General features: G+C 35.6%; 1 protein-coding gene across 1 annotated transcript; it reads right to left on the reverse strand.

Moving 5' to 3' along the window:
• Positions 1 to 220: 220 nt before the first annotated feature.
• Positions 221 to 5957, reverse strand: LOC121259717 (probable protein phosphatase 2C 33). The gene is made up of 6 exons (XM_041161437.1): positions 5608 to 5957; positions 4544 to 5147; positions 3057 to 3446; positions 2846 to 2963; positions 1188 to 1411; positions 221 to 1064 (listed from the first exon to the last, which is right to left on the reverse strand). Exons 2-6 carry the CDS (start codon positions 4796 to 4798, stop codon positions 570 to 572), a joined length of 1482 nt encoding a protein of 493 aa, XP_041017371.1. The 5' UTR covers positions 4799 to 5147; positions 5608 to 5957; the 3' UTR covers positions 221 to 569.
• Positions 5958 to 15409: the final 9452 nt, after the last annotated feature.

A 15409-nucleotide genomic window follows, 5' to 3' on the forward strand; every position in this document is an offset into this window, starting at 1 on the left:
TTCTATCTCTTTCCTTTCTCAAAATTGGCAACTTGAACAGTGGCTATTTGGACCAATAATTCAAGCCACAAACAAGGAAGATCAAAACATTCTTTCTTGCAAATGCATGAGCTATGCTTTGCTTGGAAAAATAGAAAAATAGAAAAGAAAAGAAAATGCATGAGAGACATGCTGCAAAGTTATCAGACAGAGAAGACATCAAACACTGGACCCAATCAAGTTGCACTAAAAAGAGGATGGCTTCATTACCACAAAATTATTATCAACAATAAAAATTACCAACAAATCACACATGAATTTTTTCCAAGAAAAAAAAATTACAATTAAAAGAGAAAAAATGACGGAGAGTTGGATTTTACCAAAATTCCATGTCCACCCACTAAAGAGAGAAAATATTACCCAGACGCGCTAATATAGCCGGGCCCACCTCTCCGGTTCCAAGTTCTTTTTTTTAACATCGATGGCCCTACAAATCTTTTCCCCTTTCTGTAGAAAATTAAAAGCTAAACAGAAATAAGGAAAAACAAAAACAAAATTAATGAGGGATTTCAAAGACTTCTTCCCTTCCATCATTTTCGGGCTTTCTTCTCTTCCTTTCCAGGCACAAATCTAGGCAGATTCAATAGCGTGTTTACACGAGACACTCCTTCTAGTGCAGACCAATCTATTCCAGCATCTGTATGTATTTCCTCCTCCTCCTCCTCCTCCTCCTCCTCCTCCTTTAAGGCATCTCCATTACTTCCTTCTTGCAGATTTTCATTGCCAGTTCGGACCGTTCCTGAACGTTCCAAATTGGTTGGGGCGGAGAGCTCTCCTTTCTCATTGCAGGTCTCGGCCTGGTCCACTGAATTGAGCTGTTCTTTTAACTTAGCATTAGATGCAGTAGACGATCTGTTTGTGTCAAGGAAGAGGCAAACTACAGCACAGTCATCGATTTTGGAAGTTGGATACTTAAATCTCCAAGCCCCAACTGCTGACTCAACCAGGAACCGAGCCGCAGATGATTGTGTTGGGGCTGATGCGATTATGTCTACCACTTCTTTGTTTGATAGCACATCCCAAATCTACAGAAAAACCATTGCATACTTAGTTTTGTCTAAAGCTACAAAAGAATGCAGAAAAGAAAATGGAACACTTAATAAGGCAGATGATAAAAGATTATAGTTTTGCTTAGTTCGCTCTCATACCCCATCTGTAGCCAATACAATAAATTCATCCTTCTCGGTGATGCGCCGGTAGGATATATCAGGCACAGAGATCAGACCAAAATCCTTTAGGCAGAAATCTCCAAAAGCACGTGCCATGGCGAGGCCAGGGGAGTCATTATTTGGCAGCCAGACTCGAGCAACCTCAGGTTCATCCTGAAGAGCAAAAACACGCCCTCTACACTTCCGGATTCTCTCCGCTTCCGCTGTAAAGGAAAATAAGAATAGAAAAGACTTTAGCAAGAAGTTGGCGAGAAGGAAAATGTAGATAACCAACATGATGGTAAAAGGAAGCCAACCAAAGGAAAACTAAAACTGATCCCTAAATTCTTTCATGTGTGTTTCCTGTTGATACATTAAGGGAAATCTAAATTCTTTCATGTGTGTTTCCTGTTGATACATTAAAGGAAATGGAGACGGCAGCCTATATGTCAACAAAGTCCGATCCCTAAAATAAATAGTGGACTGACAAACTATATTAAAGCCACTTACCGTGTTATAGAAAACCAGTATGTCTATTAACAAGGAGTTTGTTCAATTTTACATTGACACTATAAAAACAACCACACAACACCACCACACCAATCAACCTTGGTAAATGCATCTCACTACTTAAAAGGGCTTTTAGATTTTCTCCCACCTGTTCCAAACCTGACCATTAATGCCATTCCATTTCTAGTTCATTCATTTAATAGTCTACACCATTAGGTCCATCACAGACATCACTAGTGCAGTCAAAAATGTTAAGTCAACACCAGGGATAATTGAAATTTTCTCTAGGCTTTTCATAGATTTCTCCTTCAAAATTTTACAAAAAATGTGCCTCAAAATCCTTGAATAATATTAATACCTTCTACTTTGCCAAATACTTGGCGTCATGTATTATATGACATCTAATATTCAATTTCTTTACCAAAGTAGAAGATCTTATTCAATACTTTGCTTTCTTACCAACTGCACCAAAAATATAATAGTTAACGTGGCAACAAAGCTATCTAGACTAATCACATATGTGAACAATGTCATTTTTTTACAGGTAAAGACAATATTAAAATGGAAATGTGGACAATGTCATTTAATAATTAATTATTAACATAGCAAAAATGTTTAGGCATACTTTAAGTGATCATGTGTTATGAACATTGTATGCTTTGCTCTTCCGTTACATGCCCAATACTTCTGCTACAACAACACTGCCATTTCATATGGTGTAAAATAAACTGAGACGGAAGAACAAAAGGAGCACTTTGATGACACGGTGAGAACAACACATAGCAGGCGTCTGCACCTAAAAATATCTATAACTCCCAAACTGATGACTCAATTTCTTAAGTGACACTCAATACATAAGCTTCAAAACCATACAAGTACTTCTTCAATCAAACATTGCATTTGACACCACAAGTGAAAACCTCTAATGATGACAAAAGTAAAAGTTACTCTAAAGACGAGTAGCCTATTGTACTACCCCATATAGTGTAATTGCGTACAGCAAAGTGATTGATGGGATCCCACATTGCTTGGGAGGAAAAAGTTGAAGCTTCCTTTTTATTTTTTTATTGGTAAAAGTCCTTTAAGAATTAAAATGATTCTTATAATTGGAGAGAGAAAGAAGGGGGGGGGGAGAGAGGGAGAAAGACCTGGAAGATTTGGTTTGAGATCCACAGTCAACTGAACTGCAATTAGAGAATCATCTTTGTCTCTCATACCCAATACTGCTCTGGAGTCCCCAACATTTCCAATGACAAGATCCCGACCCTAAAAGGGCAGCCAATGCATCCATGAGCATTAAGAATATATTGCAAAATGCCAATTTAATTTTAAATTTCTTAAGGGTTACAAGAGAAAAACCTGCTTAATCACAGTTACAGCAGTTGTCCCGCTACAGAAGCTATCGATACTTGGGTGCATTCTCAGTTCCCTGTCCATCACTCTAAAAGCCTTCAGAAATGACTCTTTCAGAACCTGAAAGATCTCAGGATGTTTATCTGCTTCATCAAGATCAATAGATGGCCTGGACTCCTCATCAGCAGATATGAAAGGAGTATCTTCTGAGTTCATGCTTCCAGCAGTTTTAAGGCTGATCTCTTTGAGGACATCATCACTCTTTATGTTCACTTCCCAGTGGGCACTCAGTTTCAGAGGTAGTGAATCTCTCACTCTCTTTGCAACCATGTGACCATAGGGACCATGGCCATCAAAAACACCACAGAAAACTGTGTCTGTTCTGGAACCAAAATTCTGAAAATCGCAGTTTAAAAAAGTTGGTTAATGACAATTTAGCAAGCAAACAAATATATATATATTTTTTATCAGTAGCAAGCAAACAAAGATATTAATACTATTAATTGAGGATACGAAGTACGAAGCATTATTATGATATGACATAGACAATTCTACCTGATATTCTTAATCTATAGAGTAGTGTAACAAACCAGCGAAAGCTCAAGCCACATTTGAGCCCATACTCCAAAAGAACTAGTTAAGGTTACAATTGGAGCCCCTTAGAATCATTAAAAAGGGCAAGAACTTATCCTTCAATGTTGGATCCCATTCACCACCCACCATTCTTTACAGTTTACACAATACAGGGTATTACAAGTAAGAAGATCAAGAGGAACAGAGGACAATAAACAAGAAACTGATTGTGGGAGAAATACAATCTGATTTCTGACATAAAAAAATCCTTTTTTTTTTTCAATGACATGGAAGGTTTGGCACTTTAAACTACCCCTCGGGAGTAAATCCAAATACATGACCCCACCCGTCAAAACTGTGAGTCAAGTAATTCAAAAGGCCTCCCAAGGCGGAATCAAACTCAGGATGTTTGCCTCTACAAGTCATCCTAAGCCCGTCCTTTGACCACTATGCTGCACCCCCATGGGTGTCTAACTAACTTCTACATACATATTCAACTGCCCCAGCTAGTTGGGGCCACCTAAAACGTCAAATGCATGAAATTTACATTGTAACTTTAAACAGCAACAAAAACAGCAAACTTTAAATATACGAAATGAAGGTTAACCAAGCGTGAAGGCAAACTATGCGGATAAAATAAGAACTGGAAAACTGAAGAAGAAAATTATACATCTTGAATATGAAATTAATAAATCAGTTGCAATACCCATCAAAGCTACAGAAAATTATATTAGAATTCCACTGACTAGAGAAGCAACCGCCAAAAGAACATTTTCTTTTATCCAAGAAGAAATAGAATTTTATTAATAGTTTGGGTGCTATGCCACTGAAGAAACGAAATAAACAAATCTAAATAGACTAAACTACAAAAATTTTGACCAAAAAGAATTTATAGCATGACAGGATGAGGAAGAGATCACCTCCCAAACAATCATGGCATCCTGATTTGTGCCTTTCTTGCCTTGCTGGGTAAACAAAGATGCCACTTCGCTAAACCCATTCAAGAACATCCTCCCAGGAATTCTATGAAGCGGTTCATCCCTGCGATACTCAAAGGAGGGATTCCGTGAGCCCAGCCTTTTCTTCGAGTTCTTTCGCTTCCTGAACCCCACCGCAGGGGATAACGGCGAACCAGGGAGGGGGCTCCTGCTTTCAGCAGACAAGCAGGACCCCATTCTGAGGGCCCTGACTATATTTAATATGCACTCCAGAGGAGCGAAGCAACCACACCCCCTATTCTCAATTGACGGATCCGTCAGAAACTGTTTGGTGAATCCTAAAAAGCTTTCTGATTTCACAGCCTAAATCGAAGATAAATCCACTGAATCACCGATTAACCTCTTCAATTCAGCTAATTGAATAGAACCCTTTTGAATTCACAGCCTAGTAGTCATCAGACTTGAGCGCTGATTCGCCCTTCTCTCTTGAAATTTTAAATCGCTGTCTACAAGCAATTAGCACAGACCATTCTGAACTCACAGCCCAAGTATCATAACAATCCGCAAACTTACCCCTTGAAAGCTCCTGAAGTGTGCAACGAATCAATCCAAATATAAAAAAAAAAAAAAAAAGAACAGAATTCAGCAAGAAGCAAATTGGAATTCAATTATCAAAGACCAACAAAAGGTACTTTTTGTAACCGACTCGGAGACGAACCAATGACAATAATCGCCACTACCTTTAACCTATTATTTAATCACAAAAACACTGAAAAGCTAAAAAAGGCATGTTAAAAGAGAGGCGAAGTAGTAAGATCTATTGCAGATACCACTTTTTGCCATATCCAAAGATGCGATAAAAACGCTTCCAAAACAAAATCCTTTCCATATTAAAAAATCTAGACCCGAAATGAATCAGAAAGCCATTTAGTATTTACTAATACGAAACCAACTCGCTTCAGCCAGTGATTTCTTTTTTTTTTTTTATCAGATCAAGCTTAACACAACAGAAATTAAAGCCAAAACTAATCAGAATCGACACAAACCAAGGCAGTCTTGCAACACAGAATGCCAACAAAAGGAGAGAGCCACCGAGTTCACAGCTTCGCACAGAAGGGCCACGTTCATGAACCTTAGCCAAAATAAAAGAAAAAAATGGGTAGAGGGGGAATTCACAGAGAGCAGGTGTGGAGAGAGAAAATCTGTGGAGAAAGAGAGAGAGAGTGGGCACGAAGAAATAGAGTAAGAAGAAAATTTCAATTGTTGGAAAAAATCGCATCCACCAACACGAAGAAAGATCCCCCAAAACCCGCTCTTAAGACGAGAGCTTCAGAAAGAGAGAGAGAGAGAGAGGAGAGAGAAGGTGTAGACCTCGTCGCTCACTTTGGGAAATAACAGATCAGATAAGCCAGTAAAGAGTGTTTTTATCTCCATTTTTTTCGATTTATCCTTATCTCCTTTGTCCTGATTTCTAATTGAAAATAGAAAATAATATTCATTCTTTTTTTTTTTTTGAAACCAATAATATTATTCTTTTAACTAATAACTATTATCTTTTCATATTTAATAAATAATATATGATTATTTTAAAAAATAGTATTTTTAAAAAAAACTTATAATGGGAGATTAGGATAAAGAAATTATTATTATTATTATTATTTAAAAAAGACACTTAAATGTATGCTGGAAATAGCAGATTTTTATGAGAAGCATATGGAATGGAATCAGTAACATATGTAAAATTTTATACATAATATTATATGTATTAAGTCACAATTCAATTACAATTTATTGTCTCAAGACCCATCATAATATACCAAATAAACGATTAATAAGTCAAATTAAAATGAAAATTGGAATTGGGAGTATAAGATCCGATCTAGAAGAACGGCCCATCACGTGTTTAGGAAAACATCAAAATTTTGAATAAAAAATAATTATCTCAAATAAAAATCGATGGAAATTAATAGATAAATTAATTAATTATTGAGAGAATATAAGGATCCAAGGTGGTATATATATATATATATATATATATATATATATATTTTAAAAGATTCTATTCATTATCTTTTTAATTAGTATTTTCTTGTATGACACTAAATAATTGAAACCAACACCGCACAAGATAATGATACATTAAAGAATGATAAATAATATTACTTGTATTTTATGTTATAAAAACATCATATTTTCCATACAATTATTTTATTATATAAGATAAAAGAGTTAGGATGTGAAAGGGTCTAGCAGTTTTTTTATAGCACGAGAATTATCCAAAATCAAGCAATTAAAATTTTATTTTACAACTTCTGGTTTAAATTTTTTTCATACTAGAATGAATTAAAAATAATTATTCTTGATTTTATGTAATATAAATTAATAATGTGAGAGAAAGAGCTGGAAACTGTACTTCTTTGTGTGCCAGCGAATCATTTGATTTGGTTGTCAATAATTACATATATATTTTCTTAAATTATTGTTTCCGTAGTTTGTGTGTTTTCACACGTATTTGAAAGATGATATTGACATTTCTCCCTGAATTGTCAAAGGCGGGTAACAACTAAGGCCACGTGCCTTGGGCTCCCATGAGAAAATACCCTCAAGTAAATAAAAAATTAAATTCATCATGTCATTTTTATTCTGGGAGTAGAGGTGGGAATATGCACTCAAATATGTTTAAGCCACACATGGGTGGTAATATGTGATATAATTATTTAAATTTAATACAAATATAAATATAAAATTAATAGATTTAAATTACTTTTTTAATTATTAAATAATAAATAAAATATCTAAGAGTACGGTAATTTTGAGGGGATAGATTCATGGAGTAAAATATCATTATATATATATATATATATATATATATATTTAACATCATCAATTTTTTTCTGGGAGACCTTGTCATACTTTGAATGATGACCGTTTTCATTTTCGACCATTATTAATCAATATTCGAACTCTAGCGCAAGCGTATCATAGAATTGAGTAGATATTGCTTCACTTTACTCATTCAAGTAGACTTTCTCGACAAGTTCATGGTAGTCATGAAAGATCTATTTTAGATCTATTTTTACTATAGCCTTTCACATTTTTTTTTAACATAAGAGAATTGGTTGAAATGGCTTACCTTCATCAACAACATATTTATATATAGAAATAAACATGAGACATAATTCAAAACTCCTAAATCTCCACAAATTAATGCCTTTGTTGTTGAGTTGGTTCATTTATTAACTCATATTTATTTCCCACCTCATATGCATAACTAACTTCATATCCTGAAACTAAAAAACTAAAAATTCTACATTTTTTCTCCTCCTTTTTTTCCTCTCGTTTCCTCTCTCGCCTCTGTAAGTAAATCGCCGCCTTCAGGAGTTTGCTCCGTTCGCTGGGGGGAGGAGGGTTGAAGCTTTGGCTTCACCCACCTCCCTCCCTCGCTAGCCTTAGTAGTCTCTGTTTAGGTTTTTATTTCCCAGGCTTTTATGTTAGCTTTTCATCGGTGGCACCGAAATTAGGCAATCTGCGATCAAAGTCTGACACGCGCCTAGCCATCAGCCTCCCCAGGCGCCGATCTTCAAGACGGCAGAAGAAATCTGCCCATTCGAGTGGTGCGTAAACCTCATGAGTAGTTTATACCGTGCGCGAGTTTCACTCACCACCACGCCTGTGGAAGCTTTCTGCTGCCGCGCGTAGCACCTTCGAGATCAGCGGAGTCGGATCTTCCTGTTCCATTCTTTCAACCCTCTCCTGGTGTGGCACATGTACTGCACGCGCCGCCACAGCCAATGGTGGCCCCTCGCCGGAGATTCGTTTCAATTTTTGGTTGCTACACTATATTCCTGCTTTCACTAACCGAAGATCAAGTGAAAGTGGATGTGACGGTTCCTTCCAACCAGTCCAAACCAACACGTTGCAGCAAACCCCTTTGTATTGTGGCTTCTAGCTGCAGGTTAATAGTCTGTTCATCAGACTATTCAAAAACCGTCTTTAAGCGGTCTCCCTTTGTGGGAATTAAGTGGGAGTCAATTTTTTGGCTCCGATCACCCCCTTTATTTTCTTACTTTTGTATTGTAATGTGTGTTGGTTTTGGAAAGATTGTAGGAGACTGCCACCCCACTGAACTTGTGTCTTGTATCTATTAGTTTATCTATAAATACTTGCCGAGAAAAAAAAAAAAAAAAAACCTCATATCCTGATAACAATTGAGAATGATGAAGATGTATTTTTCTGATTCGATGGTTAATAGCAAGTCAAATGACTCACAAAGTCATCTATCGTAAAAAGCTCTAGGCAAACTCTCTCTCATAAAAGGCCTCTGGATTTGAGTTTTGTTGGAAGAGGAGGCGGCATTGGCTTTTTTCTCATTCTCCCTCTCCTTCTCTCTTTTCTCCATGTACTCACTTTGTCTATCAAGGTAGTTCTCTCTCTCTTTTCTTTTTTTTTTTTTTTTTTTTTTTTCCTTCTAAAGGCTGAAAAGGACAGATCACAGTTTTATGTCAACTCGAGAGAGACACACGTAGCACAAGAATACTCTTAGGCCACAAACCGTTTGGAAAATAGTGATGGTTTTCCGAAAATCATCACGTGTGGTCCTCACGCAGGGCCCACAACTGGGCGTGGTTCTCACGTGCCACCCCTTCCAGCAACTTTTCTAGCCACACGCACCGGATTATCGGAATCGTCACCATTAGATCTTTTAGATATGACTTTTGTGGCTGAAAAGAAACAAGTATGATGTCTTCACGCGTCATCATAAATTCTGAAGTCTACCAAAGTTGGTCCAAATTATAATCATTCATTTTTCGCATCTATCTTCCTGTTTTCCTTATTGTTTAGTAAAAAAAAAAAAAAGAGTTTGTCTCTTGAACATTTGTTTGTAGAGATTGAGTCATCTCTTTCTATTAAGGGTGATGTTGAGCCTCTGTTTGGGTAGAATAATGTCTCTTAGACATTTGTCTGTAGAGAGTATCAGCAATAGTGAAAACCAAATTAGTCAAAAAATGAAATAATGTACTAGTGGTGCTCCAAATACATCATTAATTGGTTTATGAGATAATGGTTGATATGGAGATATCTTTATATGTATCCGGTCGTGGATATAAGTTTCTTTGATGAATGAATGATTATAATTTCTCTTAAAAAAAAAAAAAAAACTTCATATCCTGATCCGCATGTTATATTTTCTTTCATGCCCATGACAACATCTGCCCCTAGAAAAATCATATTGATATGGGTTTGCAATCTGCTTATCTTTTGATCCTATTTTTTAAAAAAAGTCATTCAATATATTGTTTTTAAGCAAAGAAAAAAAAAATCATAAGGTGTAGTGGGTTTAATCCTTCCTCTAAACTTCTCCTTGTACTATTTAATTTTCTCTTTTTTACCGGTAACTCTTTCTCCATTTTTTTTAGTTCCATAAAAACATTTTTCCTTAATTTTAATTATTTTTTATACTATTCATATGAAAAAAAAAATACATTATGTGAAAAATACATGAGTACCAATCAGGCCAGCCAACCATCATTGATCTCACAAAAATATTTATTTCTTATAATTAACAATTCATGCAATTTTTCTTGAAAAAGCAATATAATACATAATCAATATACAAAGAATATAACCAGCACAACAAATAATTATATATATAAAACCACCAACACAGATTTTTCAATATCTATGATTCCACGTTCACTTTGTATCTTAGCCAGCTTTTTGAAAGACTTCTGGTTGTATGCATGTTTTTTGATCTCTTGATCAATCAGTCTTTAGAAATCTTCACACCTGGTTGATGACAGAGAAACAAAACTACATTTACAGATGGGTGGCGCTATAGCATTCCCGAGGGATTCTCCCGATAAATGTATTTTTTTAATGTATTTTTTTAATCATTTTTAAACATTTTAAAAAATTCACAACATCACTAAAAAATATTTTCTTAATTACTAAGTAAAAAAAAATATTGGGAACCATTATCGAGACTCACTATTGGGACACTTAGCATTTTTTATTACTCTTTTTATTGTGAAATAATCATTTATCCTAAAAATTTAAATTAATAAAAAAAGATAGATTTAATTATTTGTATTATATTCTTAATATAACATAGAGTCAAGGCAAATTAATGATTTCTGTTCTGATGCTATGTAAAATTAATATTTATCCTAAAAATTTATATTGACCAGAAGATATATATTTAATTATTTATATTATATTATTAACATGCACAACATCTATACATACGTAACGAAAAAAGAATCTCAATTTAAAATAAAGAAAAAGGATAATTTTTTATAGAGCTTACCGGAAATATATTTTCTAGACATGATTGAGATAGAAAACGATGCCACGTTTTTATTAGAATCGCCTGCAACATGTGATAATGTTCATTTGCTATGTTTTGATTTGATGGACCATAATTTGCTCCATTTTTCTTTTTATATTTATTTTCATTTGGTCCTAAATGGCGGTCAGCTTAAACTTATACTACCTTTGAAATTTAGGCTTAATTGAAATCAATTTAATACAATCTAATTTTAAATTAAATCTAACATTTAAATATATAACTTTTAAATCATTAAATTTATTTCAATTTAAAAATTCTTTATACGTAAAATTTATAATTTTTTTCAACTCAATACCTATTTATAAATAAGATTTATAATATTTTTTAACTTTCTATAAATACATCTAAATTCATCTTAATATTTAAATAGATCTAAATTTATTTTAAATAAATTTCATAAAACTCATTCTACTATCTCAATTTATTATAAAATTTAATTTATTTCAATTCAACAACATCTGGTATTGAAAAGGCTAAAGCGACCAACCTGGACATTGAACACGTGAAACATGCTGTGTTTTATTTATTTATTTATTTTCTTTTTTATTTTGTACTTTTGACCTTCGGGCATGATTATTTTAGTTGTTACCAGAATAGAAAAACACACGTCACATCAATATTTTTGGATTTTTTTAAAGAGTAAATGATATTTTCTTTTCTCTGCAACACTTTTTATTTAAAAATACAATACTCTCAATTCTTATAGAAAGATATTTATTTAATGCAGTACTCTCAATTCTTATACAAAGCAGATAATTTCTTTAAATCAAACATTATCTTCAAAACGAAAAATCAAATTACTTGCACCAGTTATTTATGTATTTAGCTGAGACCAAGATCAGTCTTATGGAAATTATATATATATATATATTATATATATATTATATATAATAACTTGTTTTGGTGGGTTTGGGACATGGCAGGGAAAAGTATTCTAATTTCAGGTTATTAATGTATTATCCTTTTATTCTACAACCTTTTGAATGTAACCTGTAAATTCTGTGGGAAAAAACATGGTTTCTCCAATCTTGAAAAAACCCCTGCTACACAACTCCTATTTCGACCCCTTGTTTCGAACCAACCCACAAGGACGAAGCCATAAGGAAGGCCGGGTGGTGCTTGTGCGATGGATAGTCGAGGGAAGGGGGAGGAAGGACGAGGGACAGTGGAGGGTGCTCGCGTTTCTCGATGGGGGCGATTCATTGCTCTCGATTCATGGGTGCGATCCATGCCTCTATGGTGTGTCTGTTGGGGGGGTGAGGGATGACAGTGGTGGCACTGGTGGCGCGAGGTGCTCGTGGGGGTGGGCGGATGGCTGAGGGACGGTGGAGGAAGGTCGAGGGACTGTGCTGCTCGCGAGCTCATGGTAAAGGGGAACGACATGAGGGTGCTCGCGAAGGTAGTAGGGGCAGTGAGGGATGGTGGCAGTGGTGGGAGTGGTGGCACTAGTGTTTAGCCGGTGCTTGAGTGGGGTAGCGGGAGTAGGGGTAGATGCAGCAGGGGCAGGAAAAAAGAAATGAAGAAGAACAAAAAAAGGAGAGGGCGGCGAGATTAGTTAGAGATGAAACCCTAGGAGAGTGCTTTTTCTGTAGTCCAAGTGTTTTTTTTTATTTTCTCTATGTAGTCCCAAAAAAAAAAAAAGACCAGAGTGAGGTGTTTGAGCCTTTAATTGGTTGCAATCTAGGGCAAGAGCTGGTCGAGAGGGGTGGGCGATGCTACAACTGTTGATCGTGCGGCCAATGCTCGTGCATAGGAGCCGCCTGCGCAGTAGATGCTGGTGTTGTGTGAGAGCTGGGTGCTCATACTGTCTGGGCTCATCAAGCCAATGCTTGCGGTAGGCGAGCCGACCGGGCTCACGCCGATGCTCGTGATTCTGTAGTTTTTTTTATTATGTTTATTATTGTAGTTTTTTGTTTTTAGTTATTAATAAAAAAGAAATAGGCTTTGGACTCGATATCTATAGCAGTAGTGTCCCGTACTCCTCCTCCCTAGGAGAACGGAGGGGGCTATTTAGTTATATTTTTATAGAGCGTTTTCTCTGTCAGAAGAGAGTTTTTAGTAGTTAGGACAATGTCCGCCACAAATTAATTTGTGTGTGGAGATGCCCCAGAGTAGATGCGTAATTTGATTTATAATCCAGGTTTTCCTGTATTGATAAGTCACAGTTGTAACTTTGATTTTTTGAATGAAATGAAGTCTGTTTAATATGAACCTGTGGGAATGGAATCCCTTGAACTCACAATCAATTTGAAAACTCACTCAAGAAAACCAAAATCAAGTCAATGGATAGAGAATTTAGACCCGTTGATAACTCGTTTCAAGAACTTAGATTATATTAAAATCTAGATCTGTTGAAAAACCTGTCTCAAGAACCCAGATTATAAGGAGGAAAACCATAAAAGGTTGTGATTTACCTTTGATAAGTTCAAAAGTTCAGTCAAGAACAAGAGGAGTAATTTCAACTTACAATGAAAATTCAATATTATCTAAAAAGAACTTGTATTGGACGGTTACAAGGTATTTAAATACCTAAACCCCAATTAACCCTAGGCCAAAACAAGACCCCTTTTACCCAAAATGCCCCTGGATAGTAACGCAACTACAGTAACTTCTTGAAACCCTTGTTCAACAAAATAAAACATGTGTGTGGACCAAGCATCCTCAAGTCTGATTATTCTAGACTAATTCCTATAACTAATAAAATAAATTCTTTAAATGATTTAAACAAATTAAAAGCCTTCAATAACAATAGGCCTAAACAATAACTCTAAGTCATGTCTTTCACAGCTTGTATCAAGTAAATTAAAATTGCTTCTCCTTCTTTCAAGCTCATCTTGAGTGTTGGGCTCTTGCTAGCTTCATCCCAAGTGGATTGCACCAATCCTTGATCTCCTTGGCTCTTGATCTTATAATTGGCCCATCTGGAACTTGCAAAAGATCTTTAAGACTAGACTCATCTTGGTTTCTATCAGCTTTCTTGATCTTCTTGGCTCTTGATCTTGTAATTAGCTCATCTAAAACTTACAAATAATCTTTAAGACTAACACACCTTGGTTTCCATCATTTCCCCTCTCCTAAAAAAGATTCGACCTCGAATCTTCACCTACATTAAAAGGAGAATGATCAGAAACCTTGAAAGTAGCAGAAACATTATACTCATCTAGAAGATCCATTTTATATGCATTTTCATTAATTTTCTCAAGAATTTGAAAATGTTCATCTTCTCGAGGATGCAACTTAGTCCTTCTATAGGCTGGGAATCTTTATTTGCGCATGTAAACCCATACCCAATCTCCTGGTTCAAAGATGACACGTTTTCGCATTTTATTGGCTTGGGAAGCAACCTTCTTATTCTATTGGGTAATTTGAAGTCGTACCCTATCATTTCCCCTCTTCTCAAAAGGATTCGACCTCGAATCTCCACCTGCATCAAAGGGAAAAAAGGTTAGAAACATTGAAAATAACATAAACATGATACTTACTTGGAAGACCTACTTGATATGCATTATCATTAATTTGTTTAAGAATTTGGAAAAGTCCATCCAAGCTACTTGATATGAACCCGTGGGAATAAAATCCCTTGAACCTACAATCAATTTGAAAACCTCCAAGAAAGCCAAAATCAAGTCAAAGGATGGAGAACCTAGACCCGATGAGAACTAGTTTCAAGAACCTAGATTATATTAAAATCTAGATCCGTTAAAGAATAAGTCTCAAGAACCCCGATTACAAAGGAGGAATGCCACAAAAGTTTTGATTTACCTTTGATAAGTTCAAGAGTTCAATCAAGAACAAGAAGAGTAAACTCAACTCACAAATAAAATTAACTATTGTCTAAGGTTTCAAATGAGGCTACAACGAGTATTTAAACCAAACATAATTAAAACCCTAGCCAAAATAAAGCCAATTTTATCCAAAATACCCCTAGATGAACAGTGTTGCGGCTATAGTACGCACGGCTACAGTAACGCTACAGTAACCTCTTGAAACCCTAGTTCCTAAAAAGTAACTTTCCAAATAAGCCATTGGCCAAAATACAAGGCCTTCCCAAAAACCCTAATTCATTTAAAATAAGTCGTGTGGGCCAAGCATCTTCAAGCCCACTTATTCTAAAATAATAAAATAAATCATTTAACCAAAATTGAAGCCTCCAATAACAATAGGCCTGATCTCTAAGTCATGTCTTCCACAGTTTGAATCAAGTGGATCAAAACTAGTTCTCATTCTTTCAAGCCCATCTTGAGTGTTGGGCTCTTGCTAGTTTCATCCCAAGTGGATTGCACCAATCCGTGCATTGCTTCTTGGATCTTCTTGGCCCTTGATCTTGTAATTGGCCCATCTGGAACTTGCAAATGATCTTTAAGAGTAGGCCTACCTTGGTTCTCATCACTACTCCTGTCATCAATTGTTTCCTGGATCTTCTTAGCCCTTGATATTGTAATTGGCCCATTTAGAACTTGCAAAGGATCTTTAAGAGTAGGCCCAACTTGGTTCTCATT

This window comes from Juglans microcarpa x Juglans regia, chromosome 4D, assembly GCF_004785595.1.
Source record: "Juglans microcarpa x Juglans regia isolate MS1-56 chromosome 4D, Jm3101_v1.0, whole genome shotgun sequence".
NCBI lineage: Eukaryota > Viridiplantae > Streptophyta > Magnoliopsida > Fagales > Juglandaceae > Juglans > Juglans microcarpa x Juglans regia.